This window comes from Etheostoma spectabile, chromosome 9 (genome assembly GCF_008692095.1).
Source record: "Etheostoma spectabile isolate EspeVRDwgs_2016 chromosome 9, UIUC_Espe_1.0, whole genome shotgun sequence".
Lineage (NCBI taxonomy): Eukaryota > Metazoa > Chordata > Actinopteri > Perciformes > Percidae > Etheostoma > Etheostoma spectabile.
The window spans coordinates 33,050,992-33,068,843 of NC_045741.1; the positions used below are offsets into that span (position 1 = coordinate 33,050,992).

Below are 17,852 nucleotides of genomic sequence, written 5' to 3' on the forward strand. Positions count from 1 at the left end.
CTCTCACTTGCTCTACCACACACTCCCCCCACACACACACAAACAAGAAATTCTTCTTGGGGGTGTTCTAATCCAAATTCCTATCTTTTTCCTAAACTTAAGTAGTTGTTTTGGTGCCTAAACTTAGCTATAGTTGCCGCATGATGCTCGCTGTTTTTGTTGTTTTTGTTTCAATTAGCAACTGCCCCTGATACAGCGCCATCTCACAGGGCTCTGTAGCCACCATTCATTCATCTTTTTGTAAGATATCATACGTATTGGTGTGCCTAAATAATCATTCAGTATTAAACACCTGCTCATGTAAATGTGTTGTGTGTTCACATATGCTTTGAATAATGTCTTAAATTGCAATTTACATTAGCCACTTTAAGCACCCGCTCTTTAGCACACACACTAATTTGTGTAGAAATAGTTAATAATAATAAACAAATAAGACTTGTAGGGACTTTATTCATTATGCCAGAAATCTAACAGAAAAGTGTAGTTGCTAAAAAATAAAAGCACTGAGACACGTCTGAAACCTGAAATGTGGTTGGCCAAGCTGTACCATTTGAAGACAGAAATACTGCTATGACTTTTACTGATGACCCTTTGGTGGCCGGGGGATGGAGAGTTAGATACTGTGACAATATGAAGGTAATGAGGGGGAGGGAGAGCATGAGAAGTGTGAAGCAGCCAAGAGGTGGAAGCAACCTTTGGTTTGGGAAATGTCAATACAGGGTGATGGTGCATTACCTGCAAACTTCCAACGGCGGAGTAGGCTGCATAGGGGAACTGGTGCTTCGGCAGGTCATTTGGTCCACGCTGGTCACAGGGGATCCCGTTTGGCAGGAAACACTGGTGACTAGACCTGTCCGTGATGGTGTTGGGTGTGGAACCAGGCAGGCTGAGCAGAACTGTGTGATTGGTGAGATGAACATCAGTCAAACCAAGTCCCACCCACTGCCTGTAGAGGTACCTGGCTCTGGCCTCTTCGCTGTCATCTGATAGGCTTGAGAAAGACCTGTAGCAGACAAAGAGAAGTGCTCATTATATTATGCAATAAAAAAAATTAATAACCGATATGTATTAACTTGTTAGTGGTGTTGAATACAAGGAACTGAGATCCTGGGATTCAGTAGCTTAGCTCTTTTACAGATCACACACACACACACACACTTAAGCTCAAGCACAGTGGAGCTTTTCGCTGCGGTCTGAAATTAATCTGCTGAGGATCAGTGAAACCACCGGCATACATGTATGTCATGTACATGAATGTATAAAAAAAAATACCATGTAGCTTTTAGCCATGTTACTGTATCTTGCTACATTTATACCATTTAGCTTCAGTGTGGTGAAGCTTCATTTAATGTTGAGAAGCTTGTAGCTTTGCTCACAACAGTTTCCAAGGAGCCCGTCACTGGTAATTAGCAATATGACAAGGTGATTAACACATGGTACGAACTAACCAACGCAGCTGCCAGTGTTTGACATGCTATAAGCAATTGAGTCCTGAGCGGCACCATGAAGGAAATCGTATTTCAGTAGCGGTGGGAGGGGGAACGCCTTGTGTTTGTTTACTAGAATGTCTATGTGTTTATCAAATCAAATCAATTTTATTTATATGGCACTTTACACACATCAAGGGTGGCTGTGGCTCAGTTGGTAGGGCAGTCGTCTACCAATGGGCTGGGCGATGGTTCGATCCCTTGTTGAAGTGTCCTTGGGCACTTAACCTGAATTGAATGAGTGTGAATGATCCACCATCTGATGAGCAGGTGGAACCTTGTACGGCATACTTGGCCACGGTGTAAGAATGTGCGTGGGTGAATGGTGCCTATACTCTGTTGAAGCGCTTTGAGTAGTAGAATAGACTAGAAAAGAGGAATGAAAATGCAGCCCACTTACATTTTACACAGTGATTTATAAGTGCTTTACAGGAAAACAAAAACGAAAGCACATTAATGCCACTTAGTCTGGAGTTGCTACAGTCTCATAATGTCTCATCCAAGAGCAGTGTGGGGTAGTTACTCAAAAATGGTATTGGATTACACGTTAGTAGTTACTTTTTTAAAATAATCATTTGTTTATTTAATTAATCTCTCAAACTCACTGCTGAAAGTAATTAGTTCAGATCAACACAAATCCTTATAGTAGTTTCAAGATATCTCTTTTTTGCTCTTTAATAACACAAAGCTGACAACACAGTTGTGAACATCAGCCAGAATTTGGTCAAAACCAAGGCTACAGTACTGGTTGCCGTTCGCTCTTCATTACCTGTATTTTTGCCCAGTATGTTTAGGAAAGACGGCAAATCTGCTGTAGAAACAAGCAAGATTTCCTCTACTATGTAAGCTGCCACAAGCTTATTTATCTCTGTTTCGTTTACCTTCTGTTGGCAATCAAGTCTTGGCAGCTTGGCCGGTGTCTGCAACAACGTTTCATCAGTGCCTCAGGGTTCACGGGTCTCTAGCAACCAGCTCCGATTGGATGTTGAAAGTTTTTGTCTCTTTGACGTACTAATTTGATAGGCGTACCCAGGGTGTGGGGGATTGATCATGTACAACAAAACAAAATATGCAAATATTGAATCCTCCTTTCAATCCACCACGGATATAGTGCCACTCAGCCAGCCATGCCAAAACACTTTTTTTAACCACCTTCAACCTTCAGTGGAAAATAATCTCCGAGTGAAATAGCACAACGTGGTGTCAACAGAAAAACACAGCGCTTTCAAGCTCGAGAGCGGATTTCACCATGCGGCGAAAACAAAATTCTCACCCAGGAAAAGCTTGTTTGTTCCTCTGGAGTGTTTTAATCAAAAAACACCATCTTTCACCTAAACAACAGTCTTTTTGGTAGCTAAACTTAACAGTCTGCGCCGCATGATGTTCACTTTTACCGGCTAAACTCCACTACCTCGGCCCCTGAAAGGACCATTATCTGGAAGTGTCTGTAGCCGGCTCGCAGTCACCAATTGACGGCTAAACAACTGCCGCTGGTAGCCGGCATCCCGGAGCTCTGTAGCTAAAAACAACAAGAACGAGTTTTTCCAAACTATTGCACTAAGAAGTTCCGCTTACTTAGTTTAAAAATTTCTATTTTAGGTATATTTAATATATTGCAAGGCTATGGTAAGTAGATGATCACTGCTTAGGAGTCTAGTCTCCCATCAACTGTAGTCTCACTCTGCCAGACCTTCATCCACAGCTCTGCAAAAGAGGGTGTGGCAAGCCCAGCATTGCGGGATGGGAGAAAACGTGCTCTGGTTAATTGGCATTTCTTTGAACCAATCACAATTGTCAAGGGTAAGAGCCTCTGCAAAATAGCCTCGGAAATGAACTTGTTTTGGTGGCACATGTGTACAAATCCACCGGAGACAACACAACACAAAGAAAGTGGAAGTTACTGGACATTCGGCGGAAAAGAATGTCATCCGGTGGAATTTCCGGCAGCAACAGAGCAATCCTGGAAGTGGAACGTCTCGATATAGACTACACATAGTGTGGTCTATTTGGTATACCTGTCCAGGGTTTGGCTTACAGTAATAAGCAACCGGTTTGAAAATGTTTACAGCCTACTGTTCCGTTCTGAGTTCATGTTGAGTTAATATAGCCTACTATTGTCTATTATTTAAACTCTTACAGATCACCTGATGAACTGGCTGTTTGAGCATTCACTGGAAATTTGTGAATTCTGTGTTAAGGGGGGAGGAAACCCAGCCCAGATTCTGTGCCCTCTTACATTATAGTACATTACACATATGTTCAGAATGAGAAATCTTTATTCACATCTCAAGGCTTTTAATGAAAGACCACATGATGACATTCTCAAAAAATGATGTTCTTTTAAATGTTAATAAAAGATTGCTTCAATAACTGAAATGAAGAGAAATCTGTTAAGCACTTACAATAATGGCAATGCTTCTGCTAATTGGTCTTCATAACAGTGAAGATAGCTTTACTTTTAATTTTGCTAGAGCTTGCTTTTCAGCATGAATGTATTTTTCTTTACCACACTCCGCTCTCGCTGTCACACACACACACACACACACACACACACACACACACACACACACACACACACTCTTCAGTCAGTGTCTGTCAATCCCGTTTTCCTAACTGCATGAAAGACATGTCAATAAACTTTGATCGGGGCCTTATTTGAGTCTCCTCTGCCGGTTTGTTTAGTGCTTGGTGTTTACTCTCTTTATTGTTCTGAGTCAGAGGACTGAACCCAATAAAGACGTTTCCATCGACTGGCTGGTATGTCAGCCTTTTGGCGAAGAACATATATGCCATCCATCGCTGAACAATACCTGATAATGAAAAGAGAAGCTATCTCATAAAAGACATGTTCTAAAATATGCAGTTGACACGATTTGCACGATTTTTTTCTTTGTGAAAAAAACACTCATTTTGTACTATTCAAAATGTCACAATTTCCATCTAATGGGGCCATAAAAGCTAGAAATAGAGTAGGTGTTTTATTACTCATATGTATGAGTTAATTTTTAAAACATTTATAAGATAGGGAGACAGTCACGAAAGGTCTTAGTATTTGCAATTTTCTCTTTCATTTTCAATTTCCATTCATGCATAGTCTTTCTCTCTCTTTGGCTAGATTCATTTTGTGATTTTATTTTCAAGAAATAGTTTGACAGTAATGAAAATACACTTTCATAGAGTGAGATAAGAGGAAAGCTATCAGTTTTTTCTGTAACGCTGCTGGCTGCCTGCCGAATCTAAGCATTGGGGAATGTTTTAAACTAAAATGTGTTATTCAGTGATGTGTGTGTGTGTGTGTGTGTGTGTGTGTGTGTGTGTGTGTGTGTGTGTGTGACGATGAGTATGAAGTTAGCTATGAACATAGCAGGGCAGTTTGTGTGTTAGAGAGAGAGATGTACAGTATAAGTGGGCAATCACACGTCCTGCTAAGACAATGTGGATAGATAAGAAGACAGATAGAGAAGGCAGACATTGGCAAAAACGCAGGTCCTTCCATTCATTTTGAATGGCGGTGGCATGTCCAGTCTGCGATTGGGGTTGCCAAAGGGGAGAGACACAAGAAAACGGAGCGGGCCTGCTGCAAAAAGTTGAGAAGGACTCAACTTTTGGAGAATCGCAACGCCATGTCACGCTGCGGTCAGTAGGTTTTGAGGCAAAGTGAGAGTTCCGTACAGGAAGGCTCACTGCCTCCGTCGCTGCCACATAAAACACAAGCACTGAACTGCCCAGGAGTTTGTGTTACAGCTGAATGTTTGCCAAACAACAAAGCACCGTCTCCGAGAAAAGAAGCTGCCTATAAGTGCGGTCGGAAACATCGAGATCTTAAAGAACAAATTGTATCACTGAAACGGCTCATTTGTGTCCATTTGACGTCCAGCTGTGTTCTGTGAAGACACTTCCAAACCGCTGCACAACCTTGCGGCGAATCATTGGATTGCTGAATGGGCCCGTAAGCTGTAAGGGTATAGCTGTAAACAAAGCAGAGCAGAGTGTCGGTGAATAAATTACAACTCCTCGAGACCCAAGGCAAGTTCCACCTGCTGATTGATATTAGAACTGCCAGACACTAAAGGGGTACTATAACCGCCAAGTGTGTCAGTATCCTTTTGTCCGCGCTGATGGGCTGAATTTCCATCTCTATAGCAGCAAGGACACATACACGCAGCCCACCACACACCATACACAACCTGGTTTTCAAGGCCGACACAGATACGGATTGTTTGTAGTTGATGAAAGAGATAACCCATATTTGGAAACGATATGAATTTACAGGGTGAATGAAAAGTCAAAACTAAGACTTTGGAATGTTACAAACTACAACACAAAACTTTGTTTAAATGCTTTAGGCAATTATTTAATAAATTAGACTTTCAACATAATACAAAGTCAAAGATAGACTCAGTGGTGAGTGAAACTGAAGCAGAGGGACAGACACAGAGATGTAGCAGAAGCCAAAGTAGCACACTTTTTAATCAGGCAATAAAACACTGTACAGATATTCTGCAAACTGACAAAAAACGGCCCAAAAATCGCCCAATAATCAGCCGGGGCCGATTATCAGTCTATCCGTATACTTATGTGCTATTTTGCTATCTATTTTTAGTAAAACGATTTTCACCTTGCCACCCATTCCAGTAATAGTCCGTCAACACAAAACTTGAGGTTTTGGGAGCAACTCCACATTTGGTTTTAAGTTGTAAGCAGCGTATAACCTGAAGCAAAAAACATTAAAGGCATGAAATAAATGTTGAAAAGCACTAAAATCCAAGTAAACTAAATGGTAAATACAGTATAACCACATGTAATGGTGCAAATGATAACATTTTCACATTGAGTTTGTCCAACCAAAGAAGGACAATAAGTCCCGTCTGCATTTGTGTTTCTCCATCGCTCCAGTTAAATAGACACACAACCTGCCATATGATCACGCATATCCACACCAAGCTATACAAATTAAAACAATTTAGAAACATTATTGTTTTCTTTAAAATGATTCTATAGCGTATAGTACACACACAATACTACCATGTTGGGAAACAGCTTTTAGAGTCAGACAGGAAAGTGTAATTTGTTTTACTTTCATTTCTGATATTTTCCTGACCTTTAAGGTGGACCATCTATTCTAATTTTACTGACAGGCTGCTCCTCCTGGTTTTGCTCAGCGAGTGTTGTGAGCTGTCCCAACAACCAGAGGTACCTGATTTTGCGTAACTTTAGTTGTTAGACCACATATGTAGCAATTGGTCCACCCTCGTTATATTTACAGGAAACTCAGGAAACAATTCAACGTATTCCTGCAAAAAAAGTAAAATAAATGTTCAATCTTGTAACATATTTTCATGTATTTATTTTTTGCACTAATTTGATATTGGTATCTGTATTGATAAAATGCGGTAGTATATTGTTAATTGACTGGATTCTTAAGCCTCACACAGACAACTCAACTTTGTCCGACTCGGCTGCTTATAACTGCATTTGTCTAAATGCTCACCCATAGAAACAGAGCAAATGAGTATATTTCCCCAAAACTAGGCTATTCCTTTTAACTGTCCTGAATGAAAAAGTAATGGCTATATGTAGATGGGGCATAAATGGGTAATAATCACCATAATCGTTTCAACGTTTCTAACTGCAAGTGTGTGACAAAATGTGTGTCTAGATGTATTGTTTGTCTAGTGTGTGTGTTATTGTGAGACATCTATATCAGTCTCAGTAGCAGATGGCCCAAACGCACAATTCTGCAATTCTCTAGTCAGCAGGCCACATCTCATAGCTCGCCAGGAGCAGCAGCAGGAGGCTGTGTGTGTGCTGCTGTGTTTTCATGCGTGTGTGCGAGTCTGTGCGTTTCCGTATGTGCTTGCAGAGACCTTCATCTATAAGCCAAGCAGTTGGAAGGACTCCCTGTGTTTTGGGAAACATGCCCAATTCTGACGCCATCTCATGTCTCAAGTGACTTCCGGTGCGTCTGTGTTTGCATGTGTGTGTTGATCTACACAACTGCATGTTTATGTGCATGTCTTTGTCTCCTTTTTTTAATTTCATTTTTTTAACAAACAACCCTGATTCCGTGCAGTTTTATGTGAAGACTTCCAACCCCCCACCCTCTCCTCTTTCCTCAAAGTAAATTGGTATTCAATTTTAGGTACATAAAAGTAGCCATACATCAGGTAGAAAATTCTTTAAACTCCTTTAAAGTTCTATTAATCAATAACTTAATACAGTTGGGTCCATAAATATTGGGACATCGACACAATCCTAATCTTTTTGGCTCTATACACCACCACAATGGATTTGAAATGAAACAAACAAGATGTGCTTTAACTGCAGACTTTCAGCTTTAATTTGAGCATGTTTACGTCCAAATCAGGTGAACAGTGTAGTAATTACAACAGTTTGTATATGTGGCTTCCATTTTTTAAGGGACCAAAAGTAATGGGACAATTGGCTGCTCACCTGTTCCATGGCCAGTTGTGTGTCATTCCCTCATTATCCTATTTACAAGGAGCAGATAAAAGGTCTAGAGTTCATTTCAAGTGTGCTATTTGCATTTGCTGTCTACTCTCAATATGAGATCCAAAGAGCTGTCATTATCAGTAAAGCAAGCCATCATTAGGCTGAAAAAGGAAAACAAACCCATCAGAGAGATAGCAAAAACATTAGGTGTGGCCAAATCAACTCAACGCACCGGTGAGCTCAGCAACACCAAAAGACCCGGAAGACAACGGAAAACAACTGTGGTGGATGACTGAAGATTTCTTTCCCTGGTGAAGAAAACACCCAACAATTGGCCGGATTCAATTCAATTTCAATTCAATTTTATTTATAGTATCAATTCATAACAAGAGTTATCTCAAGACACTTTACAGATAGAGTAGGTCTAGACCACACTCCAGAATTTACAAGGACCCAACAGTTCTAGTAGTTTCCTACAGAGCAAGCAACAGTGTGACAGTGGCGAGGAAAAACTTCCTTTTAGGCAGAAACCTCGGACAGACCCAGGCTCTTGGTAGGCGGTGTCTGACGGGCCGGTTGGGGTTAGAATGAAGAGTGGCAATAACAGTCATAAAAAAAATAGTAGTTTGTAGTAGTTCTAAGAAGGGATCTAAAACATTCTCCAGGAGGTAGATGTGTGTGTGTCAAAGTCAACAATCAAGAGAAGACTTCACCAGAGTGAAAACAGAGGGTTCACCACAAGATGTAAACCATTGGTGAGCCTCAAAAACAGGAAGGCCAGATTAGAGTGTGCCGAACAACATCTAAAAAAGCCTTCACAGTTCTGTAAAATCATCCTATGGACAGATGAGACAAACTTGTACCAGAGTGATGGGAAGAGAAGAGTATGGAGAAGGAAAGGAACTACTCAGGATCCAAAGCATTCCACCTCATCAGTGAAGCATGGTGATGGTAGTGTCATGGCTTGGGCATATATGGCTGCCAATGGAACTGGTTCTCTTGTATTTCTTGATGATCTGACTGCTGACAAAAGCAGACGGATGAACTCTGAAGTGTTTCGGGCAACATTATCTGCTCATATTCAGCCAAATGCTTCAGAACTCATTTGCCGGCGCTTCACAGTGCAGATGGACAATGACCTGAAGCATACTGCGAAAGCAACCAAAGAGTTTTTTAAGGGAAAGAAGTGGAATGTTATGCAATGGCCACCTGACCTGAATCCAATTTAGAATGCATTTCACTTGCTGAAGACAAAACTGAAGAGAAAATGCCCCAAGAACAAGCGGAAACTGAAGACAGTTGCAGTAGAGGCCTGGCAGAGCATCACCACGGATGAAACCCAGCGTCTGGTGATGTCTATGCGTTCCAGACTTCAGGCTGTAATTGACTGCAAAGTATTGGCAACCAAGTATTAAAAAGTGGAAGTTTGATTTATGATTGTTAATCTGTCCCATTACTTTTGGTTCCCTAAAAAAAGGGGAGGCACATATACAAACTGTTGTAATTCCTACACCGTTCACCTGATTTGGATGTGAATACCCTCAGATTAAAGCTGAACGTCTGCAGTTAAAGCACATATTGTTTGTTTTCATGTTCAAATCCATTGTGGTGGCATATAGCGCCAAAAAGATTAGAATTGTGTTGACCTCCCAATATTTAAGTACAATCGTGTTGGATACATTAACATAAAACTTGTTCAGCTGTACAGGTGTTTTCTATTCTATTCTGCAATGGCATCCACCATCTGAGAACGCTTTATTGTGTTGCATGCATTTTTGGGGTTTGTTTTTGGTTCATGTCTATTATCAAAATCATAGAAACATGATTTTATGTTCCCCAACAACAAAGCAATTGATAAGCGTAAGGTGTGCCACGCATGGCATAATCTGATACTTGTTTTGCCTTCTTGTTTGTGTTTCGTTACTTCTCCAGATCGAAACTGACACTGATTTTGTCAGACAACAGAGAAGTAAGTCTAATTCCTCTGGGAGACATGTCACTCACACTGGGGCCCAGTGCCATTTTGTGATGTAGTTTATTAAAACTTTAATGGATCCACGTTTCAAACTCCACTAAACCTGTCATTTCAGAAGGTTACTATCCCATTAATTTCATGTAGCAATGTCCCCCTCTTTTAAGGCAGAAGGCTCTCCCTCTTGACATTTTCTTCCAGCTAATAGCCTTGAACATGGCTCCATTTAGTCCTTCATTCACTAATTAGTGCACACCTACTAGGCAATATGGGCATACCAATCTAACCCACTTATGGAATATGACCTTTGCTATAAGTTCGTGAGAAGCTAAGGGACTAAGACTGTAACACCCAGAATCTAAAGTAAACAGACAATAACGTCTGTATCTGTGGGTGGTGACGGAACAGTGGATATGACCCATGCCTTTTGGTGTGGGAGACCCGGGTCCGATTCCCACTGCAATACATTGCCAATGTGTCCCTAAGCAAGACAATTAACCCCTAATTGCTTCAGAGGACTCTGACATTTATAGCAATTGTAAGTCCCTTTGGATAAAAGCGTCAGCTAAATAACATGTAATAAAGGTTAATTGCAAAAACAGAACAACAGTTTATTATCTTAAATTTGCAGGTAATAACTCACAAACCTTTGAACAACCTTGAAACAAAAAAAATGGCCTTTAAAAATAACTCTTTTGTCGATGGTCTGTAAAGTTTGTTTCGTGATCACATACAATATCTGTAACATCAAAACTGTCCCTAGTTCTTTAAATGCCTGACAGTTCCTGGGACTTGGATTTCTTGTAATAGGTGCACCCTTTGAGGATGTGCATAGCAGTGCTAGCTACTCCCCCCCCCACCCCCAAGTGATTTCTCCATTCCAGATGGAGACATGTTGGGAGGCTCACCATTGATATGAATGGATCTTCTTAACGAGTTCTGTGTAGTCTCACATTGCCAGACCTTCCTCCTCTGTGCTGCAAAGGACGGTCTGGCTAGTCCACACAGCATTCCGGGATGGGAGAAAAATGTGCTCTGTTTTTTGGGCATTTCATTAAACCAATCACAAACAACCTGGGAAATGTCAAGGGCCGGACAAAGTCACTGTTTCGCTCCAAAATAACCTCGGGAAGGAACTTGTTTTGGTGAAACGTGTACAATCCAAAAAGTTTTGTTAGTTGTTTAACAGAATACACAGATGAGTATCTTACTAGCTAAGGTGGAGGCTGGGGGTGTGGCCTTGACCAACTGACACTTTGCTTTTTTGAAATCCATGAGGATTTCTTCATCGGTGGGACAAATTCTCTTGTATTAGTCGTAACCCTAACCCCTAACCCTAACCTTATAAGGGGCAAGGTAACGTCCCCTGTCTCTCAGAGCTCAAATGGGCCGATTCCAGTTCGGCCTTTAAATTTCTCAAACGCAGAGCAGGATACCCAGGCTCGGTTTACACCTATCACCATATCTAGCCACTGGGGGACCATAGGCACCAAAGTGAAATTTTCATGCCATGGGACCTTTAAGTGTGTTTTCATAGAAATAGATTAGCATGGACATCATGTACATCATCTGTATGTATCTAGGGAAAAATGCAAAAAGCATTTCAGAAACTTCAAAAAACAAGACGATTAGGTGTTATGTCCATGCTGTGTAACCTTTCCCATGCCTGTAGGGATGCTCTGAAGGGTTTGAAGTTTTAACAGGCTGCGATTGAAGCCTCACGATTGTCTTTATCTGATAAGTGGATTGAATCCTCATCGCTGAAGCCTCTCTTCTCCACACAGAACCATAAAAAACTGTTTATCCAAACTTCAGCGAGCTTTGTTTCATAAAAGGCTTTTTTTCCTTATATGTTTTAGATCTTGTCTATTTGACATCTAAGCTTTAATTAATTCCTTATACTCAATATCACTCGCAAATGGGGTGAGGAAAACAAACGTCTTTTCATCGCAATTTCAAACAGCAGTTCAAAGTCTGGTGCGTAACTTCCAAGCTAAAATTTATGTGCAAGTCAAAAGATTTTGTACTATTAAAGATGGAAAATGGTAATGTTGCCTCAAAGCTAAGTCCTTAGCATCACTGAACCATCTCCTGTGAAAGACAAACAGACAAATTAACTTTGGCAGAGTATGTCTTTGTGGTCTGCAAGTCCAATTAAAAAAAACTTATTTTTATGTAGCCAGATTTTTATTACATGTTTCATGCTTGGGTAAGGGCAATAAGTAGAGCCCCACCGGTGGGCCAATATTAGGCAATTTCCGATCTACAGCGTCCATGTGTGCAACACTGATTATTTTGTTAATATGTTATTGTTCAAAGGACTTCAAGTTTCATATCTTAAGTTTGTATTTTTATGCATTTGATTTATCAGAACTTTAATATATGTTGATGTTCCTCTGTTGTGGTGTGACAATAAAACAAATTATCATATTATTTAGTGAGAACTCATAAATAACTACAAATAACTATGTTGTAACTATGTAACTATGTTAGGGAAATCTGTTTATGTTTTTAACGTTTTTTAAATTTTTTTTTAAATGTATTGGCCGATATATCGGCATATCAGATTTTTAAATAACCAGTGAGCTTGATATCAAGCAGACAAACCCCATGATATGCACAAGCAGAAGTGTAGATATAATTGCCTTAGTGGGAGCTCTGTGTCCATATATTTGTTAGTTATTATTGCAATTGCTGTGCATCTAAATTCATTCAACAATTATCTACTTATCTTTGCCTCATATTATGTCAGGAGAGGCATATTTTGCTGCTAGCCATGCCATACTTTCACCTTCCCCAGTAGTAAGGTGTAGGCAGTAAAGCCTGGTATAACATTGTCAATATTGGAAATATTTGTCTTTGTATTTGGGTCATGTACTTAAGAAATGTATTTCTGTTTCACTTTCCTGGTGGCAGTGTGTACAAACAAGTTATATATTATGTATGTATACACAGTATATTTGGATTTTGGATCTCTCTCTCTGTCTCAATTATAGAATGCAGTCCTACATGGACGATTTAACAACACAACAACTGTCCACTGTACCAAAAGATTGCTTGAGAAACTTAAAAAAATAACATGGGCGAGGCTATAGTTAAAGCGCAGTAAGTGCAGAAGCATTTCCATTGTGAAAGGCCAAGTCACAGACCATAGATTTCATGTTGGCGGAACACATGTCCCAACTGTTTCAGAAATGCTAGTAAAGAGCTGGACAGGGCGCATGGCGACCGTCACGGTAGCAATGCGCTACTTGAACCTTCTGTGACTGAACACTGACTTGCAAAGACTAAGTATTCTGATGTGCTAGTGTATGTGACAGGTGTTTTTTTTTTTTTACCTTTCGTTGTGTTTAAATTGACCTGTTTCTCTATCCATTTCCATTGCCTCACAATATCACGTAGCTTTCTTGTGCGCATATTTAACAGCTGAAACTACGGTGGTATGCATGCCAACGCTAAACACATTAATCCACCAATGTGTTTATCATCTTCATCCACTGTTCACCATTACCATATGTTATCTCACTAAACATTTCTTAGTTACAATAACCACACGACAATCAGTTCTTTGTTAACCTGACATCTGTTTATTTAATTTAAAAGGTAATACAAGTCATTCATACTAGCAATCTGTCAGGTTACCGGTGCTGTCTGGTGCAATTGTAAAAGGGAGTTTGCCGTATACCCCGGTGCTTTTAAAGACGGGCGGACTTCTGGGGTTACTGGAAGCGATCCGATTTAAATGATAGACTATTGATATTTTAAACCTTTATAGCCTGTGGGGAGGTTCAGCATGTTTTGATTATATTTATATTTCTACAAGTGTAGAAAGTCTAGTGTTATGGCTGTTTTTTAAAGCCTTGTGAATACTTCTCGCCTGAGCCACCCCTGTAGTAGAGTGAATGGTTTGGTCCATTTCAGGGGTGTGCTGCCGGGCTATTTGAGAGGGAGGTTTCAGTTAGTCGGGAGGCCTGAATGAAGTAAGACGTAAGTCTATAGAGAGCCCGTGACCATTGTAGCTAATAGTCAATTTGGATACAGCTGTATTTGAGTATTTAGTTTGTAGTTTTACCTAGTTTCTTTTCTTGAAAGTATTTGATTTATATTATTTACTTTGATGTTTTTGTATTTTGTATTTTGCCTTTTGGCCTTATTTTGGGAAAATAAAACGTCCCATCTTAATTCAAATTCAAGTGTTGATTCATTCTTCCTGGTACTCACCATACAGCGACTACTGGCAACATCTACCTACAACAAGAACTTGAGGAGTTGGTATGATGCGAAGTTCAAAGACGCCGATCAGTTGGAACAACTAAAAAAATGATACCAGCACATCAACAAGACCTTGTTGCCATGACAACTCAAGTTGTAGCTTGGAGTTCCACGGTGGACTTTATTGACATGGCAAGTTGGAATTACCAATCACAGGGCTTGTTCAAATGCACCAAAGCAAGGCTTTTCATGATCCTAACTGAATCTGAGGATCCTGGAGAAAAAAAAGCTCAGCTGGCGTGACATCTGGCAGGTGGAGGGAGAGCGGCTTAGTTTTGTCAACAGAGCCACATATAACCTGCTACCCTCCCCCCAAAATGTGAAAGTGTGGTACAGAGAAGATCCAGCATGTCCCCTGTGTCAAGTACCTGCATCCCTAAAGCAGATTCTATTAGGGTGCACTACAAGTCTCACCCTGGGGCGCTATACTTTGCAGCATAACCAAGTACTCAGAGAGCTGACGTCAATAATGGAACAGAAGCGTACCACCATTAACAACCTCCCACGAATATCAGCAGGTCAGGTCAACTTCACAAATTTCATACCAGCTGGCCAAAATCAAGAGTATCACACAACACCTAAGGATTCAAGTATCCTGCAGTCAGGGTTCAAGAGGCTCATAGGAGGAAAAATAACAAATATTCCGACCTGGCAGCCGAAGCATCCCAGAACGGTCGTAAGACCAGCATCTTTCCAGTAGAGGTTGGTTGCAGGGGATTTGTTGCCACATCTTACACCAGTTTGCTGAAGAAAATAGGGGTGAAGGGTTGCTTACTCCAACAGGCCATCAAGTCCATGTCAAGTGCTGCTGAAAAAAGCAGTAACTGGCTCTGGATCAAGCATAAGGACCCCAACTGGGAGCCAAGGTAGAGACAGATGGTATGTGGTCAGGCTTAGTCCTTACTCAGGGAGAAGGACGCCTTGCCATGCAGAGTCCATAAGGGAAATGGAGGGTATGGCATGGAGGGGGTGTACCTGGAACGCTGGGTACACTGTTGAGCCCTCTGGAGACAGTGTGGGCTTCAATCAGTGAAATGTCCATGAACCAGGGTGCCACCTGATGACCCTAATGATATACTTTACCCTCCTTTTCACCACTCCACACAGACTGCTACTGTCAAGAGTGTCCTACTAAAGGGATTGAAACATCTAGTTCTATTAGCTTTACCACAGTGATTAGAATTCTTGAACCAAACAGACTTGGAATATGGTACCCTCCACTTGCAGCAGCTGAGGATAATATATTCCTGTAGCATACAGTCATTTTAATAGCTCATCCATTTGTTCAGGAGACAATTGATTTTTCTGTTTCCATTCACATTAGTCACATTTGATTTCTCTTGTCCTATTTGCATTTGTCAAATTTTATAAGCGTGTCGCCTGTGCTCAGGCTTCATGATAGGGAATCTTTATTTAGGTGCCAGGGCTGGTGTTAAGGTGGAATCTTAGTGATGATGGAAGCTGCCAATAAAGAAGATTCAACACATCACTGAGTATTTTTACATCTACATCAATTTTCCATATTATTCCAAATATGACAATATTCTGAATTCGATACAGGTCATGTAAAGCGCATATTTCGGTTGGATATTCTGAATAAGGCCTTTTATCAAATGTAGCATTTTCCGATTAATACATGGGATAATCCGGTGTTACAGAGGCATTCTTTGGACATGTATACAGCGCTATGGTTGCTGTACACAAACCAACCAGCAAACAGTTTGCAAGGCTGATAAGGAGAAACACAGTTACTTTTAAACATTTATTTAAAAAAAATTGTATTATTACTACGTGTTAACGGGATATTAGTGAAATATTTACTTTCATTAGCCATTAAAACCAGTATGGTAATAGCTGCCTATTTGTGCAAGATCACCATTCCTAACAGAACCCAAGGGACTCAATGGTAGGACCACCTGATTTTCTCAACGCCCACCTATATAATATCTGCCTTATAATAGGTTACATGGCATACCTCCACGTCAAATCATACCACCTTTAAATTTAACACTACACCCCTTCACATACAATCATACTCTCAATGGTCAATGTCAAATAAAAGCTTAGTATCTGTCTTTTTTATTTTTGTCTGGGGGGTGGGGTTCAGAGACTTTGAATAAAGCAGCAGTTAAAAAGCTGCTTTTCACTGAATGTAAATCAGGTCCAGTGTAGCTGCACCCAGCTGCACTGCTGAATAGCAATGCATTACACACACACACACACAGAGTACAATTAACCTCCGACACCCCTGAACAAAATAGTACATTTTGCTCTGGTAATAGGGCAGAGATGAGAAAGAGGAACTTTTTTTTTTTTAAGTAGTGCAGTGTCACGTAGAAACATCATGATCCTGGTTCTAACAAGTCTAATATGATGTTGGGACCTCATCTAAGTAATTAATTTAACCCCACCCTCTGCCCTTTAGAAATTCATTTTTATGGGGTAATTAAATTCTCTGAACTTAGAAAAGCCCCAAAACAGCTGTATTTCAGTCAAGAAGAAATCATCAACTTAATAGTAAATTATTGGACTGTCGTATTTGTTAAAATAGATATGTTTGAAGGCAGATAGGGCACCTGTAGGTTATAAACCCATGCTTAATTGAAACTGTTAAAAAGAGAAATTGATCTGGAGCTGAGGAGGACCAGGAGTGTGAAAAATATGTAAAAAATAAATATTATGGTTGTATATTAACCCTATGTGAACAGATGCTTAACAAATGGCAAGCAGAATATCGGGAGCATAGGGAGTTGTAGAAATATAGTAAAAAAAAATAAAAAATGTGTCCTAAATTTTAATCAATGCTCTCCTAAATTATTTCAGCTGTTATCCAAATAAATGTGCAATTCATCATGCTGTGTATAACTGTTGCACATCTGCAACCAGTCGCTCCTGATGGAAATGTATTAGTGTAAATTCTTCAGGAAGACCTCACTCTTAATCAATGCTCTACCTAACTCAAACCAGTGTTGGAGGCTTTCACCTTACTGCCAAACCAATCAGAATCAACACAAAATGCAAGGGCCAATTACAGAGTCACAACCCTGCTTTAAAAATGTGTTTCTCCCCTTGCTATCAGCTGTCGTTGCAGGCAAAGAGTACAACCTCCACCCTCCATTCCACCTCAGTCATCTATTCCAGCTGACCGGTCCGGAGCCTCCTTCGGTCTGGTCTTTGGGCTCCTTTGTTGTCACCAACGGTGTCTAGATTGTCGAATAGTATACAAATATTGCATAGCGATGGAGTCTAATCGCCAAAGACATGTACATTTTATTGAGCTGTACAATAAACCTTATTTGCATATCTGCAAACATGCCTCTCCTGATTGAAATGTAGTGAAGTAGAAAGTATAGATAATTGCGGTAAAATGTAACAAAGTAAAAGTCAATAGTGTACACTATTGATTCAACTTAAGCAAAGTACGATACGTGAAAAATGTACTTAAGTACAGTAATAAAGTATTTGTACTTTGTTACATTCCACCACTGCTGCTGGCTGGCTGGCTGGCTGGGGAAAACTTTTGTTCAGCCAGGTGATCAGAAACCCCAACCTGGTCAAACTGAACCACAATGAACATGGTACCGTCTGAACAGCGGACTATAATGATGCATTAATCTCAACAGAAGAAGAGTCTCATGCTCCAGCATAGCAGAGGATCAAGCCACCAC

At 40.4% G+C, this 17,852-nt stretch overlaps 1 protein-coding gene across 1 annotated transcript in view; it reads right to left on the reverse strand.

Moving 5' to 3' along the window:
• Positions 1 to 17,852, reverse strand: part of LOC116695372 (inactive N-acetylated-alpha-linked acidic dipeptidase-like protein 2) — a 483,781-nt gene that overhangs the window by 356,116 nt on the left and 109,813 nt on the right. The window contains exon 4 of the mRNA XM_032525593.1: positions 736 to 1,003. Coding sequence (XP_032381484.1) covers positions 736 to 1,003 — 268 coding nt within the window. The remainder of the gene's footprint in view (positions 1 to 735; positions 1,004 to 17,852) is intronic.